Source organism: Oncorhynchus mykiss, chromosome 3 (genome assembly GCF_013265735.2).
Source record: "Oncorhynchus mykiss isolate Arlee chromosome 3, USDA_OmykA_1.1, whole genome shotgun sequence".
Taxonomy (NCBI): domain Eukaryota; kingdom Metazoa; phylum Chordata; class Actinopteri; order Salmoniformes; family Salmonidae; genus Oncorhynchus; species Oncorhynchus mykiss.
In genome coordinates, this window is record NC_048567.1 from 21,826,274 (window position 1) to 21,845,683 (window position 19,410).

Here is a 19,410-nt window from a genome sequence, read left to right on the forward strand (position 1 = left end):
TGTGTATCAAGAATGGTCCACCACCCAAAGGACATCCAGTCAACTTGACACAACTGTGGGAAGCATTGGAGTCAACATGGCCCAGCATCCCTGTGGAATGCTTTCGACACATTGAGTTCATGTCCCGACTTGAGGCAGTTGTGAAGGCAAAAGGGGGATCAACTCAATATTAGGAAGGTGCTCCTAATGTATTGTACACTCAGTGTATATCCTTTTTCAGAAATGTTAGTAAATTAGTTTTTATTGTTGTAAATAAATTATGGAAGAGATTGGAGTGATTTTCTTCAGTCTGTGTTCATGGTATGGTGTTGTTCAATAATGGACATGCATTTGTTTAAAATCTATCACTTGGTGGTTTCATTTCAGAAAAACAAATAATGCTACTTTTTTTGGGGCAGATTGCTACATATCCACCTCACTCTCAGAGAAATAAGTGCCACTGCTAGGTTAAAAGAACTGTACAAAGTATGCATTTGTGGCATCAATATAAAATGAATGAATGCATTTCCCCCCCAATACAGTTACAGTGGCAAGAAAAAGTAGGTGAACCCTTTGGAATTATCTGGATTTCTACATAAATTGGTCATAAAATTAGACATCATCTTCATCTAAATCACAGCAGACAAACACAGTCTGCTTAAACTAATAACACACAAATTATTGCATCATTTAAACATTCACAGTGTAGGTTGGAAAAAGAATGTGAACCCCTAGGCTAATGACTTCTCCAAAAGCTTATTGGAGTCAGGAGTCAGCTAACATGGAGTCCAATCAATGAGACGAGATTGAAGATGTTGGTTAAAGCTTCCCTGCCCTTTAAAAAACACTCACAACATTTGAGTTTGCTATTCACAAGAAGCATTGCCTGATGTGAACCATGCCTCGAATAAAAGAGATCTCAGAAGACCCAAGATGAAGAATTCTTGACTTGCATTAAGCTGGAAAGGGTTACAAAAGTATCTCTAAAAGTGTTAATGTTCATCAGTAAGACATCGTCTATAAATTGAGAAAGTTCAGCACTGTTGCTACTCTCCCTAGGAGCGGCCATCCTGCAAAGATGACTGCAAGAGCACAGCGCAGAATGCTCAATGAGGTTAAGAAGAATCCTAGAGTGTCAGCTAAAGACTTACAGAATTCTCTGAACAATACTAACATCTCTGTTGACGAGTCTACGATACGTAAAACACTAAAGAAGAATGGTGTTCATGGGAGGACACCACAGAAGAAGCCACTGCTGTTCAATAAAACCATTGCTGCACATCTGAAGTTCGCAAAATAGCATCTGGATGTTCCACAGTGCCACTGGCAAAATATTCTGTGGACAGATAAAACTTAAGTTGAGTTGTTTGGAAGGAACACACAACACTATGTGTGGAGAGAAAAAGGCACAGCACACCAACATCATAACCTCATCCCAACTGTAAAGTATGGTGGAGGGAGCATCATGGCTTGGGGCTGCTTTGCTGCCTCAGGGCCTGGACAGCTTGCTATCATCGATGGAAAAGGGAATTCCCAAGTTTATCAAGACATTTTGCAGGAGAATATAAGGCTATCTGTCCGCCAATTGAAGCTCAACAGAAGTTGGGTGATGCAACAGGACAGTGACCCAAAACACAGAAGTAAATCAACAACATAATGGCTTCATCAAAATAAAATATGCCTTCTGGAGTGGCCCAGTCAGAGTCCTGACCTCAACCCGATTGAGATGCTATGGCATGACCTTAAGAGAGCGGTTCACACCAGATGTCCCAAGAATATTGTTGAACTGAAACAGTTTTGTAAATAGGAATGGTTCAAAATTCCTCCTGACCGTTGTGCAGGTCTGATCCACAACTACAGAAAACTTTTGGTTGAGGTTATTGCTGCCAAAGGAGGGTCAACCAGTTATTAAATCCAAGGGTTCACATACATGCTTACACGGTGTGTTGAAATCAGACATGAAAACGAATAATTGTTTGTGTGTTATTAGTTTAAGTAGACTGTGTTTGTCTATTGTTGTGACTTAGATGAAGATCCGATCAAATTTGATGACCATTTATGCAGAAGTTAAGGTAATTCCAAAGGGTTCACATACTTTTTCTTGCCACTGTATATGAGATCTGTCTGTAGAACATTCACCATTGACATTTTATTCATTTAGCAGGTGCTCTTAAGTGCATTCATTTATTTAAATGTTTTTATTTAACCTTTATTTAACTAGGCAAGTCACTTTGCTATTTTAAGATAGCTAGGTGAGACAACCACGTATCACAGTCAAATATACAGGATATGAACATTCCATTCCAGCTAAACACATTTTCATATAATTCTAAAATCTATGAATGAAAAATCTGAGAACAGTAATATTTTACACACACATGACGGTACCCAGAAGCAATCTTTTCTGATGAAAACATTTGTGGATATAGCATCGTGGAAATGAACTCTTAATTTCTTCATAGTACACACTTTCCCAGTCTTACTTCCTAGCCTTTTCCTTGTGATATGTCTATTGTCATGCAATAAAGACATTTGAATTAAGTAGAGGGAGAGAGAGACCAAATAGAGAAAGAGCAAGAAGGCTTTGTCCTCTGCTCATCCTCCCAACAGTGTAAATTCCTCCGTGGAGTAAGGTTCGATATCTGGAAGGCTTGGGCAGAGGTTAAGTCTGTTGCCTAATCCGCCCCTTAATAGTATCTTCTAATCCCTGGTCTATGACCGCAGCTTCTCTCTTCCTCCCCACTGCCCCACCCTCTTTTCATTAAAAAGTCATTACGCCCATTTGGTAACAATTTACCAGCAGCGCCGCTCTTCAAAAACTGCAATGTGGCATTCTTTCACTCAATTAAATGCTCTTAGCAATCTCACTCACTCTTCTCTCTCTCGCTCGCTCTTCCTATCGCTCACTATCTATCTTTCTCGTCTTTCACACCATCCCCTATCCGCCCTGAGTCAGAGGATTCTAATCCAGTCTGTTAATCCACTATAGAGGAGTGTGATAAGGAGGGTAGGATAGAGAGAGACAAGAAGAGAGGAGTCAAGAGAGGGAGAGGGAGCGAGTGTGTGAGAGCGATGGATAGGGGGAGGGGGGAAATTCAGTCAGTGTGCCAGATATCTAGCGTAAGAGTCAGTTCTATAGAAAAAGGTCTTAATAAGGTGGTCTTGACTGATGGAGCTGACTGTGCATTAATAATAGTGAGGGAGGCAGTTTGGTAACAGTCGACTAACCTACCTCTGCTCTGCGGGCGACAGAGTGGATTAGAGAATGCTGCCGCAGTGCTCATCCTACCGCCATTAAAGCCAGCCCGCCTCAGACATACTGTACAGGAGTTGCTAGGCGATGGACGCTACATGGATGCAGTTAAACTCTATGGATTAATTCTTCCCGAGAAGCTTAGAAAGATTTACCAAGCATTGGCTTGGTGCCCAGTGCCAAATTGTGCACCTGTTTTCATCCTCTTCAAACCGGAGTGAATGTAAATGCGGTTTACTTACTGTCCATACTGTGTGTGTTTAGACATGAGGGTCTGAAAGTGGACCCGGTGTCCTGGACCTAAGCTGTCTCCCTGCCCGTCTCACCTCATTCCACTGTCATTACAGCATCACAACTGTAGCTAGTCATCACACCAGCATGTTGCATGTGTCAGTGTGTCCTATATGTCCTTACACTTGAGTCTCTTTCCGCCACTTTCACCTCAGATCAAAATCTTGGCGGGTCGCCTTTTTAATTAGCTAATGTAAATGGATGGGTTTGAACTCCCCTCCCTTCTTCTTTCACTCCATCCATCGCTCCATACCTCTCTGCTTTCTTTCCTTTGGGTGTGTTTTACATACCCCTGAGATGGTGCCATGGAGGACATGTCCTGAATGAGTTCCTCACAATGGGGCCCCCAGGCCTTTTGTTTAGGTTCTCAAAGGAACCCCTGACAAATCCCTCCTTTCGTTATTTCTCTTCCTCTTTCCGATAACATTATAGTTGTGTGGCACGTTCCGGTGAGTTTAACCCCTCTGCTGCCCATTATGATAAACCAACCGGGTTAGCTTTCTTTATGTGTACGTCAAGGGTCTGAAGTCTGCACTCTTAGAGAAAAGGGTTCCAAAAGGTTTCTTCAGTTAGAACGTTTTTTAGGGGTTCAATCTCATCGTAACACCACGTGTTGTTGAGTTGATAATTAGCTGAGAGCATTTAGGAAAACAGAGAGTGACAAAGCCACTGAAGATGGACTACTTTGTCTGTGTTCACAACATCAGGAGATTAGTTTGTGACTAAAAGGCCACCGGCTGTGAAAAGCTGTTTGGTACCTGACCATTCTGCTTACTTAGCAGCACGACCAGAGTCACAGCCAGCAGCATAGACTGGTGCTCTGGTCTGGACACAGACAGACAGGCTGCCATTAAAATGTGTGGTATAAAATTAGGCACCATGCTAGGAACAGCTGGATGTTACAGAGGCGAAGTAACACTGGAACATTCACATTTTAGTCACACCTACACAATTGCAAATGCACCTATACTAATTAGCGTAGTGCACACACACACACATTCTTAGATGCACAAGGACACATGCAGGCGCAATTGCTTAAATACAGACTCACACTGAATACACTTGAGTTATGCTGAGGCAGCATGGAGAGCCCTGCAGTGTAACAATGGGATTAAAGACAGTCCCCAGGCTGTCAATCTCCTTGAGTGGGAGGGAGAGAGATACTATTCCTGAAAACACCACATTTACAATTCCTCATGCACCAGCTGTCCTCATTCAGTGAAACTTACTCTATGAAACAAAGTGCATGCTGCATATACAGTATGAGGAGACCTGAGTACGAGACAAGCATCTCACAGCTGTGGAATATCCAGAACGGTTGACAGTGTGAGATGAGCGAGAGTTAAAACAGTTCATATCCACACAGATTGCATCGGTTGGCGCTGATTTGTGTCTTTGGTTACAGAACAAAGAGAAGGAGCGGATGAAGGAGAGGGAGAAGGAGGCGCGGGAGCGGGAGGCGCGCTACAGCAACGGCCACCTCTTCACTTCCCTCACCGTGTCTGCCACCACCCTCTGTTCCGCCTGCAACAAGAGCATCACCGCTAAAGAGGCCCTCAGCTGCCCCAGTGAGTACCACACACACACACTATTGTAGGCAGTACATACATTCACAAGGCCCAGACAAAAGCCTAATGTTATTAGCGACAACATTATTGGGGTATTGATGTATTGATGCATCACCAGATCAGGACCAACAGACATCTTGCCCCAGGGTTGTCATATTGAACTGTTAGGAAGATGACCTTTGTGTGTGTGTGTGTGTGTGTGTGTGTGAGAGAGGTTAGTGACTGTCTAGTGTGACTGTCTCTCTTTCTTCTTGGGAAGAGAAAGGGTGAACAAAAGAACAGCAGGAGGAAGCAGGAGAGAGAGATTGGGGCTAGGAAAAGAAGATTCAAACAATATGGGTGGAGAGAGAGAGAGGTGGGGTAGGACGTGTGGGTCAATAAAGATAAAGGTAGAAGAGACATATGAGCCAAAGAGATGGATCAAAAGAAGGAAATAACTGAGAAAAAGAGAGAAGGAAACAGAGAGAGTGTTTTTCTTTGCTTCCCTTCGTTCTCCCCTTCCTTCCCTCCCTCCCTTTGAGAATCAATCAGCTGTTGCCTTCTAGGAGAACCCTCTCCCTTCCCCTGCCCGGCCCAGACAATAGTGTTAGTGTGTGGGGAGCACAGATCAGACGGCCTGCCCCTCTCTCCACTGGCCTGGAGGAACAGCTGGGGGAGAAAGAGAGAAAGAAAGAGGGAGAGAGGGTGGAGTGGGAGAAGGCAGACTCCAGGGCAAACGGGGCAAACAAATAGAGGAAGATCCAGAGAGAAGGGTGGACAGATAAAGAGGGGGAAAGACAGGTACAAGGTGGAGGTAGAGGAGAACATATTGAGTGAAAAGACTCCTCAGGGGCCATCAGTTCTCAGGTCAAGAGAGACAGAGGGGAGGGAGAGAGAGATATTAGTTCACAAACAAGTGAGCCAGAAAGACAGAGTAGGAGACAAAGCTGTATAGATGATGCATGATGACATTGACAGACAGAGAGGAGTTTGCCTGAGATAGAGGAAGTCCATACTGTGAATTGTATTTTTGTTTTGCTTACCCCATTTTGAAATGAGCGTTATACAATGCAATAACACTACACTGCCCCCACAGCAGCAGCAAAGACAATTCAATTGACAGTCATAGTCGATTGACATTTGTATTTATCATTAAATCAATCCAAACGTACATTCCTAAAGGGAAAGAGGGATGCTTTTTGTCTTCTTATCAACCCTATTACCTATTTTGATTGAATATTGATGTATGGATGAAGTTTATTGTCCTTCAAGTTGAGGAAATAGTGGCTCCATCTTCGACCTCGTTACCTTGACCCCTACGGCTCTGAAGACCAGGTTCAAAGAGAAAGAGAGAGAGACAGACAGACAGAGAAGGGGAGCACAGAGGGAGGGAAGGGGTACAGAGGGGCATGGGGGTGGGAGAGGGAAGGCTCTTGGCATGGGGTTTGATTACACATGTCTGCTGCCGAAGAGGGGGGGGGGGGTTGTGTGCCCGTGTTTGTGTGTGTGAGTGTGAAAGAGAGAGAGTTCCGGTACTTGAGAATGAGAGAGACGGTGGGCACAGAGATTGCAGTTGGGAGTAAGAGGTACACCAGCTGTAGTTTAGATAGAACACTGATCATAGGCTATTGATTTGGGTTGGGGGCATAATTATATTCAGAGGGTCAGGTCTGGGTGTGTATTTGTGCGTATTGGGCTGAAGGGGGCATGAATTCATTATCATTGCAAATTACACTGGAGAGATGGAGAGAAAGGGGAAAAGAAAGAGAGCGGATGCCTAAGTAGGAGAGAGAACTGAGGTGTGAGGCTATTTCAGGTTGGGAATACCATTGTTGGCTTCTCAGTTCATATATTCACATTCTGAGCCAGTTAAGATATTTTCAGTCGAGAGTCTATTTGATTTAGATTAGATAAGAATTTAAATTGGTTTAGGCAGCATGCCTTGGGTCAGTCATAGTCAGTTTGTCTTGGAGGTTTATGTGAAACTTAACTAATATTTTTCACAGTTTTTACCTTTTATTAATTCCTGTGTTATTGTGTCACTGTCATCTCAGTTTGCTAATATGTTATAATCAGATGCAACACAACCATTAGACCTGTAAGACTCACTATAGAGATAGAGAATGACAAAGTAGCTATAGTGTAAATACAGTACAGAATGCAGGCTCAGGAGATTATACAGTAGGTCTATGATGAAGCCCACTGTCTGTTGAGAGAGGGGCTTTTCTCTTTGTTTGGTGGATGCCCCCCCCCCTCTTGCCCCAATACACAGCTGCTACCTCGCTCCCCGACTGTAATCTGGAAATAGTGCATCTGGCAGTTGGAGTGTGGGAGATTAACAAGCAATCTGCCACACTGACGTGTGTTAACACACACGTACACACACATATGCATGCACACAGACGCACACACACTTGCGCGCATGCACGCACACATAGACAAACACACATAGGCAGTCAGGTCTGCACGGACGCACACACAGACACAGTCCCAATCCCTCTTCCTCTCTGCGTCCACAGACATTAGTGGTCCCTAACAGTAATAATGATGGATGAGCTGAGGGTAACACAGTTATCCCACTCCAGTTTAACACAGTGGTCTGATAGGGAGCCATATTGCCTCAGAGACCCAGAGACGTTTTAATACGGGGTCATAACATTGTCCTACATCGGGATTGCTATCTGAGGTCCCCTTGTGAATTGGGGAGACATATGTTTAGGCTGGGTGCGGGGGAGTGTGTGTGCGTGCATGTGGAGTAGGTAGCACCGCCTGTTTTGGGAGAATCCATTGATTTCATGTCTGAGTGGATGTTTCCGGTTTGGAGTCACTAGGGAGGATTTCTCGTCAATGCTTTTACAATGTTGTCTATGTATTCAATCAATTAAGTACATCTTCTTGTTTTACATCAATGTTTGGCTTGAAATTGAATGAAGTCCACAGGTATATTTTTATTTATTGTTATTTATTTCAAATTCATTTCAGGGACCCTTTATTCCATTACTGCAGAGAAAGACATTTTGTTTTTGTTTTCATCAACATTTGGACTCATGTTTATTTCCTGCTTCACCTCTTATTGTTCTCTGCATGAACAGATAACTGACCAATAGGCGCCCTGCTTGGTGTCCAGCAGGGTGTAATGATTGTGTGTAGCCTCTGCGTAGCTCTGTGTCAGTACATGTGAGATTACCTCCTCAGACACAGATAAAGACTTAGATTAAGACGAACAGGCCATTGTTGTTTGGCTCATTTTGACGTAATCTGAGGGCCCTAGATTACACAAAATATTAAGAACCTTCCAACCTTCCGCCCTTTTGCCCTCACAACAGCCTCAAATTGTCAGGTCATGGACTCTACAAGATGTCAAAAGCGTTCCACAGGGATGTTGGCCCACATTAACTCCAATTCTTCCCACAGCTGTGTTAAATTGGCTGTATGTCCTTTGGGTGGTGGACCATTCTTGATGCACACGGGAAACTTTTGAGTGTGAAACCTTTGCAGTTCTTGACACAAACGGGTGCGCCTTAGTACCTACTGTTCCATACCCCATTCAAAGGCACTTAAATATTTTATCTTGCCCATTCACCCTCTGAATGGCACACACATACCCAATCTATGTCTCAATTGTCTCAGGGCTTAAAAATCCTTCATCTACACTGATTGAAGTGGGTTTAACAAGTGACATCAATAAGGGATCATAGCTTTCACCAGGACTCATCTGGTGAGTCCATGTCATGGAAAGAGCAGGTGTTCATAATGTTTTGTACACTCAGTGTACAGTATTATCATACAAATAAATATGATAATTAGCTAAAGACAAGTGAGCTGTAAATAATATAGTGTCATATGGAAGGGGGGATTCTAGGCAGTATTTGAAACCCCAAAGCATTTCTTGGTTGTAGATCCACACTGTAGATCCACATCTATAATAGTATGCCATGACTCTTGTTGGGTCTCCAGTCTAGTTTCCGAGCAGCGATGTTGAGCTTTAGGGGAAGGGTCTAACAGTACTTGGAGAAGGCAGCCATGTTGGTTTAGTGAGCAAGGGGCCTAGTTTGTTTGTTTTAGCATCGGAACATTATCTACTGGATGTGTTTGTCCTTCCGTAAGGAGTGGTGTGTGAGTAGCTTTGAGTATGTTTAAATCGTTTGTAGTGTGTGTGTGTGTGTGTGTGTGTGTGTGTGTGTAAGGGTCTGCATGTGTTGTGAGAGTTTGAGCGATGAATGAGTCACAGTGTGCCTCTCATTCTGAGGTTTAAGTAGAAAGCATGTTAGCTGAGTCCATGCTCTGTAAAATGTTGGCTTTTATGGAGAACACACCCTGAAAATAGTGTATTTTTAGCCCTGTGTTCCCTCTCATATGCGTGGAAACTATTGGTTGAAAATAGGAACGGCACCAAGGAAATGCACCCCACCAAAGCAAAGCAACTTCTGACAAGTGTTTTGGCTGTATTTAGCCTGCTTTGGTAGCAAATGTGTAATTTGGGCAGAGACATGGGAAAGACTAAAGTAAAGGAATATGTAGAGTTTTATAAGGGAGATTCTGCTTTCTCTCTGTGTGTGTGTGTCTAGCTTTGGGCTGCTCTTACAACAAAGACAACCCTGTGTAGTGGGCAAGAACTCTCATAAACACTTCTATGTCGTTTCATATTGACACAACAACACTCCCAGGACTCAGAACACACACACACACACACACACACCGATAACCTGCCTCAGACATCCCTTCAACCTCCCACCGCCATTCCAGGAGAGCTTCCTGTCAAGAAAACATGTACCAGGAAGTGGAGCCCCTCTAACAATGAAGAGAGAGTAAAGCTGGGGGAAGAGAGGAGGGGAGAAGGGGTGTTTTGAAACATAGGAGTGATTTAATAACAGTGATAACATTTTACTTGGTGTTGGAAAGCATAGGTTTCAAGGGTTATTTGTCACATGAAATTCGAGTCAGTGCCAGTATCAAATGTACAATGTGTCATTGATAACCCTATGTTGAACAGAAAGAGTTGGCACCTTTCATAAGCTTTCACCAGTCATGTGTATGACTCTGTAAGCAACGCATCGTGACCGTAATGACCAGTGCTCTAAAAATAGTCTTGTGATTTCATGAAGTTAGGTACCGTTCTTATCAACAGTGCATATGCAGATATTGTGGAGTGTCGGGGAAATTGATCTTTGTGTTTCTGTGTTGCAGCCTGCAATGTCACCATCCACAACCGCTGTCGAGACACACTGGCCAACTGTGCCAAGATGAAACAGAAGGTAAGAGAGGGGAGAGAGGGGAAAGGAACGTTTTTTTTTACTTATGAAAAGCAAAGCCTTTATTCTTTGAGAAGTTGACTGTTGGATGAGACATTGGTCTGAACGTGTTTTCTCTGTGTGTTTTGCAGCAACAGAAGCTAGCCCTGGTGAGGAACAACTCCGCGCTGCAGAACGTAGCTCTAAGGACCAAAAGTCAGTATCTCTTTTCCTCAACAACTTCTATCTTATTTCCTCTCCTTCTTTCGCAATTAATGCCTCCTGTCTGCATGTGAATATAGTGGTGCTGCCCCCTGTTGGCTGGTCTATGCCACTGCCATATGGATGTAGTATTGACTGCATCATATGGATTTAAATCCTTTTGGACAGGAAAAGTTCAATTGAACCCCTTGTCTCTTTCTCCAGCCCCTATGATGAAGGAGCGGCCCAGCTCAGCCATCTACCCGTCCGACAGTCTCCGTCAGTCCCTGCTGGGCTCCCGCCGTGTCCGCTCTGGCCTCTCCCTCTCCAAGAGTGTCTCCACACAAAACCTCGCAGGGTGAGCAGGCTGCTGTGTAGAGTCATCAGTTGGTTTACATATATGCGAGTAGGGCGCTGATGTGAAGTTGTTTGAAACGTTGTGTAACTGTTGTGTTCAAAAATGTGTTTCCAGGAATCTGAATGACGACTCACCGTTGGGGCTGCGGAGGATCCTGTCTCAGTCCACAGACTCCCTGAACTTCAGAAACAGAGCCATGTCAATGGAGTCCCTCAACGACGAGGGGGAGGTGTACTATGCTGCCATGTTGGAGGAGCTGGAGAGGGAGGGGAAGGACTTTGAGGCTGACTCGTGGAGCCGGGCCGTAGACCCCTCCTACCTGCAGACGCACCGCAAAGACGTCATCAAGAGACAGGACGTCATCTATGGTGAGAACACCTCTCTTCCTCACTCTTTCTCTCACTTTCTCTCTCTCTCTCTCTCTCCCTCTCTCTTCTTCTCTCTCTATCTTGCTCTCGCTTTCTGTCACGCTCTCTCTTGCTCTCGTTTTCTGTTGCTCTCTCTCTCTCGCTATATTCCTTTCTATTCCTATCTCTTTCTCTCTCTCTATCCCTTTCTTCTCTCTGTCTCTGTGTGTGTGTGTTATGTAAAGGTACTGTGTCCATAACTCTGTCTGTTCTCCTCTCTGTGCCCCTCTCAGAGCTGATCCAGACAGAGTTCCACCACGTGAGAACCCTGCGGATCATGGAGGGGGTGTTCCGGCAGGGCATGCTGGACGAGGTACTGCTGGAGCCGGGCGTGGCGCACGCTGTCTTCCCCTGTCTGGAGCAGCTGATGGCGCTACACACGCACTTCCTTTCCCAGCTTATGACACGACGCACACACAGCCTGGCCCCCGGTAGCGGTACCAACTTCACTATCAACCAACTGGGGGATATACTGACTGAACAGGTAGGAAACACACTGGGCACACACACTCAGACGTAAGGACAGACACCCACACACACACATCCACAATCACACACACACATCCACAATCACACACACAGAACCCTAGACGCATGTACCAACTTTGCCATCCCTTAACATTAGAATGCATTCATACTAAACACCCAACGAACATATGCATAATCTAAACATATTATACACACATGCACAGACACACTGACTGAGTGGATACCCATTGTGTGTGTTCAGTTCTCAGGTCAGTGTGCAGATGAGATGAGGAAAGCCTATGCTGAGTTTTGCAGCCGCCACCCCAAAGCTGTGAAACTGTACAAGGAACTGCTGGCCAGAGACAAGAGGTTTCAGCACTTCATACGGGTGAGTGAGTGAGTGAGTGAGTGAGTGAGTGAGTGAGTGAGTGAGTGAGAGAGAGAGGGGTCACAGGGAGGGAGAAGAGTCAGAGGTACAGAGAAGGGGAGAAGGCCCAAGAGCATGCTTAAAATGTGTGCTGTGTGTGTGTGAGCTCAGCAGTCCGTGTCAGGAGGTGCCAGCTGAGGGGTGTCTCATGTCTTAGCTAGGAGGAGTGCTGAACAGATAACACTGAATGGTAGAAACAACTATCACATTGTAGATGTTCTATTCAAAAAGGAGTCATGAACAAGTTATTCCTGCTTTATTACCTAACTAACACTCGTCACAAGGCCTCAAAACCTTCATAAGTGTCCTAACTTTGTGGTCCAATCACGCCCCTATGGAATGCCCATGAATTAACATATCTTTACTGCCATTTACAGTGCCAGTCAAAAGTTTGGACACACCTACTCATTCAAGGGTTTTTCTTATTTAAAAAAAATACTATTTTCTACATTGTAGAATACAAGTGAAGACATCAAAACTATGAAATAACACATATGGAATCATGTAGTAACCAAAAAAGTGTTAAACAAATCTAAATATATTTTATATTTGAGATTCTCTAAAATGGGATTTCTCCTGGGCTTCAGCCCCTATCGATGAATCTATACCTTTCTTTCACTTTACACATTCAAATTAGTAGTGTTATTACATTTAATGCCAAAGTGGTAATTATAGAATATTATAAAACAAGGGTATGGAGCACAAATACTTGTTTTATGTCCAATTGAATTTTATTATATCAGTAAGGCACCTTGGGGCTTTGTTGGCCATGTACCACACCTCCTCGGGCCTTATTGCTTAATATATAGTAAGTGGTATTAAATCTCATCCATCCCATAATCAGAGGGTAAGCCGGGGGCCCCTGCTGCGTCGCCATGGCATCCAGGAGTGCATCCTGCTGGTGACTCAACGCATCACCAAATACCCTGTCCTCATCCAACGCATCCTGGACAACACCAAGGGTAAGACCTGACCCCAGAACAGCTATAGAAGCTTATTGAGTATACTCACACAGCATAAAAGCTGAACACAGAACAGCCACTACAGCTCAGGGAGAAGACAAAAAAAATACAAGAACTGAATAATCACTACATACACAGCAGTAGAATAACCATAAACAACTTAAATGCTTTTGAATACAACTGACCTCAAGACACTCCTCATCATCATCATCCCCCAACAGGCAGTGAAGAGGAAGCCCAGTCCCTAGCCCAGTCCCTGTCTCTGATCCGGGACTTGTTGAGCTCTGTGGACCAGCAGGTGGCAGAGCTGGAGCGGACCCAGAGGCTCCAGGAGATCAGGGCCAGATTGGACCCCCGGGCCCAGGCGGAGGTCAGGGGAGGAGGGGTGTTCAGGGGAGGGGAGCTGCTCCGCAGGACTCTCCTCCACGAGGGCACGCTGCTGTGGAAGACGCAAGGATCCAGACTCAAAGGTAGGGAGGGAGTATGAGTGTGTGTATCTGAGAGAGAAAGAGGTAGAGGAAGAGAGATAAAGGGGGTATGATTGTTTGTGTATCTACAGAATACGTGTAGAGAAACGAGGGTGCACACTATGTATCTTTAACAATGTTCCACTCTGTGTGTCTATGTAGACGTGCAGGTCCTGCTGATGACAGACATTCTGGTGTTCATGCAAGAGAAAGACCAGAAGTATTTCTTCCCATGCATAGTAAGTCTGTCCCTCTCCTTTCCACTCATCTGACTCATCCTCCTCTCCTCTCTACTCATCTATTCTGCTTTCTGACTTTTGTTCAGCAGGTCCTCCATTGCTTCTGTCTTTGCCTTTGCACACATCTAACTTTATTTAGTCTTAGTGTTATATCACAGAGCTAACCTCTTCCCCCTTTTCTGTCTCTTTATATCTATCTCTCTCTCTCTTAGGACAAGCCTGCAGTGTTGTCTCTGAAGAACCTGATCGTGAGGGACATAGCCAATCAGGAGCGAGGGATGTTTCTGATCAGTGACTCCACCCCCCCAGAGATGTACGAGCTGCATGGCGCCTCACGAGACGACAGGAACAACTGGATGAGACTCATACAGCAGACAGTCAGCAGGTCAGCTACTGTAATACTTACAAACCTACTCAACTCATTCAGACCACTGCCGATTTCAATTTTGAGAATTCTCTATTATCCTTAATGGAATCCTAGGGGTCCTTCCTTATGCCCCGGCATTATCCTTATTCTGACCATACCTCACCTTCTCCTCACTCTCTCTCCCTCCCTCCAGCTGTCCGTCCAGAGAGGACTTCCCCCTTATAGAGACAGAGGACAAGGCCTTACTACGCCGACTCAGAGGTACAACCTCTTCTCCTCTCCTCACACTCCTCCACCCTTCTCTTTCTATATCAGTCCTGTGCTACACTTGTCTATTTATCTACCCTTTATAGACAACATCCTCAACGTTCTGAATATTCAGTTGTTTTAGACCTGAAGATGCATCTTACTGACTCAAATGTGTTTCTAGCTGACATCCAGCAGAAGGACAGGGAGGTGCTGGAGCTCCTCCAGGAGAGAGTGACTCTGTTCTCTGACCTGGCTGAGGTCACCGGTGGGGGTCAGGAGGTCACGCCCCCCACCAACTCTAGGAACATCTTCCGGGCCGACACCCCCTACGCACCCCAGGCGGAATACCTACTCACCGACGCCATCTCAGAGGGTAAGGGAATGTAGAATTTACCTTCATTCTAATTCTTGATCTCCGGTCAGTTTGACTTTTCACCACCTAATAGTGAGGTGAGAGGCTGGTGTAGGGTTGGATCATCCTAGGTCAGCGCCATAGAGGGTAAGGTGAGTGTTAGTACCGTCTTACAGAGAGGCAGGTATTAAATGAGACCTAACCCAGAGCTTAGCACTGCAGATAGAGAGGTGTAACTAAATAATGAGCACCCTATAAGAGTATGAGTATCAGCTAGTCATAGCCTCTCAGAAGTCAATCTGAGATCACTAGCGAAACCCCCGTTATTAACCCCTGGGTGTAGTGTTGTTCAGTTACTAGGACTATGTTACATTGTGGTATTACTGTGGCTATGCCTCTTTTTCTTTTTTAATTCCCTCTCCTTCCCTCCTTTCATCAGTTGACAGGCTGAGTGAGTTGCTGCTGGGCTCCAACATAGAGCTTCCCAAGTCCAACGGTAGCACCAACGGTACCAATGATGACCAGAACCACAAAGGGGCGCCAGTGAGCAGTGAGTGGTTTTGCTTTGTCTTTTATTTACCACTGGGAGATGGTGGAGGTTGGTTTCCACAGTGTTTCAGCTCTCACTTACCAATCAGCTCACTTTCTCTCTCCTTCTGCCCCCTCATTTACAGATGGAGATTCGATCTCCGTCAACGGGACTCATGAAATGAAAGGAAGTCCAGCGTCCAAGGTGAGAGAGGATGACTGTGCCTTAGGGTTGGATAACATACACATAAGCCACAACTGTGACTGTAATACATAATCAGTTTATAATGACTTCATGTTTTGTGGGTGTTTCAGGACAGAAATGGTAACCAGCTACAGGACAGACCCCTAAATGAGGAGGTGTGTCAGAGGCTTGTGAACCTCAGTGCTCATCTCCACTCTCTACAGGTGAGGCTGAATGACCCACTGGAATCCATTTGAGGCATTTTGTATTGCATAGGTGGTCCTTCCCTTACACCCCAGCTCCAACCTAGATTCAAAACTCACTCTCTCTCCTTCCTCTCTCCCTCTCCCTCTCCCAGGCCGCCGTCATTCACCAAGACTCTGTCCTCGAGCTCCGCCTCCATGAGGGCACTGGCCCTGCCTCCTCAGGTTCCTCCACTCCCACCCCCACCCCCACTCCTCCAAACTCCTTCCCCAGGCTGTGCCGTTCCATGTCACGTGACACAGGTCTGGATGCGGGCATGGTGGCAGCCATGGGGGAGATGGCCATGCTCCAGAAGCAGCATGATCTGCTGCAGGAGGAGGTGGTGAGGCTGCGCCCCCTGGAGGCCAGGCTGAGGGACAGCGAGAGGACCAGGGCTCAGCTGGAGCAGCAGATCAGGGACAATAAGGGCAGGAGGGGAAGGAGGGGCAGGAGAGGCAGCAGAGTCAGCAACGAAGACATTGTGGTGGATGTTACAGCCTTAGAGCAGGTGAGCAAAGTAACATCTGGCAGAGGTTTGTGCATGTCAAGTGTGGGAGTTTGGGGTCGAGTGTGTTTGGGTTTAGGTAGACTTACAGTCCTCACCCCAAATGTCTGAATCACTAAGCCATTCAAGAAGCATTAGTGGTTGATCTGTAGGTGAGCTCAAACAGGATATGATGGCTTTTCTCCTTTACTAGGCTCCTGCTAAAAGAAGAGGAAGTGGTGATGGCGAGCCCAGCCCTGTCGCGCCATTGGCCTGTCAGGAACCAGTGGACCAATTGGACGGCGTACAGGAAGGCAGTGAGGAGGAGGAGTCGGAGGAAGAGGATGAGGCGGATGTAGTGAAGGTTTCACCACGCTCTGACAGTCCAAGAGGTGAGTAATTGACCCACAGTGTGTATCTTTCCTGTATTGAGAGTAATTGGAAAATCTAAGGGAAAACAGTAATGCAGGCACTAGGGATGGAGGTGTGAGCATGCTGGTCTGGGCAGATGAGATGTAGTTGTTGTTTGTGTGCGTCGAAGTTGTTGTTTATATGTATAAGTTTGTATGTATGTGGAGTAAAAAATTCAGATGGAAGGAATGTCTAGGGCCACTAAGGTATTAGTCATTGGTAGGGTGTAATCAGTTGAATAAAGAGGTCTATGATTCGATAACTTTGGAATTGGCCAAATCCATGGAATCCCCAAAAAATCCCTATGGTGTCCATGACAACTAATCTTTACACATTTCTGACCTTTAACCGTATCACACCTAGTTTACCATGTCACACACACATACTTATGTTCTTTCAGCTCTGCCATATTTCTCACTCTCTACCTCTGCATGTTGAAGGTGTGTCTCCACGTCATATCTCTATCTATCTGTTTGGCACCGATTTCTCAGCTGTTTCTAGAGCAGACAGAGTTTTGTGCACCATGTCCTGCCCTCCCTCTATCTCTCTGCCCTCCCTCTATCTCTCTGCTCTCCCTCAATCTCTCTGCCCTCCCTCTATCTCTCTGCCCTCCCTCTATCTCTCTGCCCTCCCTCTATCTCTCTGCCCTCCCTCTATCTCTCTGCTCGCTCTTAATGGCTGCTTGTTGATAGTCAATAATAGCGCTCTGTCCTCTCCACTCTTTACTTTTCCACACTTTTCATACATTTTCATACAACTTTGATCGTACAGTATATGGTAGGTTTAGAGGCGACATTAAGAGTGTTGAGAGACAGTCACTGTTTTTTATGCCCTTCTTACTCACTTAATCAATGCACCTCTCCCCATTCGTTCTTTCTGTGTGCTTAAAGGGTGGATACCTCTGACAATATTTAACTCCCTCTGTCCACAGTCCTTACTGTATCAGTCACTGTCTGGTAACTCAGTGTACATAACAGTACTCCTCCAGTCGCATCTCGATTGGAACCTCTATTTACATTACTGAGCTAGCTAGTCCTGTTTTGATCAACACATTATTCAAACATTATCAAACATATTAATAACATGTTTATTCATATCAATAACCTTCAATGACCTCCTCAGATCTCCAGGATATCCCGGAGGAGAGCGAGTGCGGACCGGAAGCTCAGGAATCCAAAGGCTGATTCCGAGTTAACATTGACCTCAAACTGGATACGCAAACCAGAAAACAGGACTTGAGAGCTGGACCAACATATTCTCAACCTCCAACCAACCAGACCTGATAGAACTTATCTTCAGTGATTCCATCTATTTGTCTTTCTTTGGCATAGAAAGCCTACCCAGGAATTGTGTATTGTATCATGGTATAGGTTAGTTCGGAGATGTTATATGTTTTTCTAATGTTATGTTAAAAGCTTCATCCTCGGGATTGAACCCATTTTTCCAATCCCACTCTTCGTTTCTTCTTTCCCTTTTCAAAACAAGGATGACTAATAACAGAGAGGGATTGGGGGTGAAGAGGAGGAGTTGTTCGTAACAACAATGGAATTCTAATGGTGGACTGTTGATCTATAGGTGTCTGCTGATACCAGTTGGAACTATTCTGTACTGTAACTGCCTGTCATTGTTGTACATTTAGTGTCACCTCTCTACAGACCTGGTTTGTCTGTGGTGGTGGAGCTGACTGATTTGAAACTGAACTTAGACCAGTAAAGGAGGGCGGGACAGGAAAAGGGGGAGGGCGGGACAGAAAAGGGGGAGGGCGGGACAGAAAAGGAGGGTGTACATATGCTCTATATCATTGTTTAAAAAATGTGTGGGTATTAATCAACTCTCACCCTCACTCCTTGAACACAAACACTTGAAAACTATTGTGCTTTTCATAAACCAAATTGTTTCTTTTTTCTAGGAAGACATCAGTAGTGAGCCACCATGAGGGGTTTTATACTGAATATTTTATAAAAATGGGGAGGGGAGGTTGCAATGAACTGTTCTGACTTTTGGAGGATACACACAGAAGAACCACACTGAACCAAAAAACAACATAATTGACATATTAATTAGGATAAAGAATTGCATCCTTAGAATAAGGATTGACTAATCTGACTTGACTGTACCTGGGATATTTTCACCTCTATTATAATCTTCAGTTGTATGTTTCATACATGAACTACTAAATTGAACTACTAAAACGTGGTTTACACTGTACTTAATCGTGAGTTCAGATTTGCCGGTGGAATTGACTTTGATCGTCTCTAATGTATTTCACCCATATGGTTTTTAGGATGATAAACTGTTGCTACCAGCCAACTCCACCAGCAACATTGACACCAACCAAAACCTCCTTTAACAAAAAGTGCAACATTTTTCTGACTGTCTTTGAGCTCACCCCTTAACCATGAAGCGACTGTATTATGTAGGAATGTAAATTATTTGACTGGATTCAAAGGGTGTTTCCTTGTTTGAACTACATTAAAAAAAAACGTTTTTTTCTTCTTTATATGTTACATATATTCTATAAGAAGTATTTGTATAAATATTTGATCTGTTCTGAAAAAAGAAAATGACTTTTTAACGTTAATATTGTAATTTTGTCTTTTTATTATTTTTATTTGACTTACAATTATTTTAATTTTGTGTGCTGTTTATAAATCTTACAGAAATCTAGTGTCTTGGAAGTTGTTCTTGGCGCGCGTGCGTGCGTGTGTGTGTGTTTGTTGGGAGAGGGCCGCCATCTGACAGGTGTGCAACATTCCGTGTGT

At 44.7% G+C, this 19,410-nt stretch overlaps 1 protein-coding gene across 4 annotated transcripts in view; it reads left to right on the forward strand.

The window, feature by feature from the left end:
• arhgef2 (rho/rac guanine nucleotide exchange factor (GEF) 2) overlaps window positions 1–19,315 on the forward strand; it is a 55,256-nt gene extending 35,941 nt beyond the window's left edge. For all 4 annotated transcript variants that reach the window (XM_036971927.1, XM_036971928.1, XM_021593382.2 and 1 more), the window contains 19 exons: window positions 4,929–5,091; window positions 10,258–10,325; window positions 10,454–10,517; window positions 10,728–10,860; window positions 10,975–11,228; window positions 11,501–11,751; window positions 11,998–12,123; window positions 13,007–13,124; window positions 13,346–13,594; window positions 13,754–13,830; window positions 14,043–14,215; window positions 14,391–14,458; window positions 14,628–14,819; window positions 15,238–15,348; window positions 15,473–15,531; window positions 15,642–15,734; window positions 15,869–16,261; window positions 16,452–16,629; window positions 17,771–19,315. In XM_036971927.1, coding sequence (XP_036827822.1) covers window positions 4,929–5,091; window positions 10,258–10,325; window positions 10,454–10,517; window positions 10,728–10,860; window positions 10,975–11,228; window positions 11,501–11,751; window positions 11,998–12,123; window positions 13,007–13,124; window positions 13,346–13,594; window positions 13,754–13,830; window positions 14,043–14,215; window positions 14,391–14,458; window positions 14,628–14,819; window positions 15,238–15,348; window positions 15,473–15,531; window positions 15,642–15,734; window positions 15,869–16,261; window positions 16,452–16,629; window positions 17,771–17,832 — 2,832 coding nt within the window. In that variant the 3' untranslated portion in view covers window positions 17,833–19,315. The remainder of the gene's footprint in view (window positions 1–4,928; window positions 5,092–10,257; window positions 10,326–10,453; window positions 10,518–10,727; window positions 10,861–10,974; window positions 11,229–11,500; window positions 11,752–11,997; window positions 12,124–13,006; window positions 13,125–13,345; window positions 13,595–13,753; window positions 13,831–14,042; window positions 14,216–14,390; window positions 14,459–14,627; window positions 14,820–15,237; window positions 15,349–15,472; window positions 15,532–15,641; window positions 15,735–15,868; window positions 16,262–16,451; window positions 16,630–17,770) is intronic.
• Window positions 19,316–19,410: the final 95 nt, after the last annotated feature.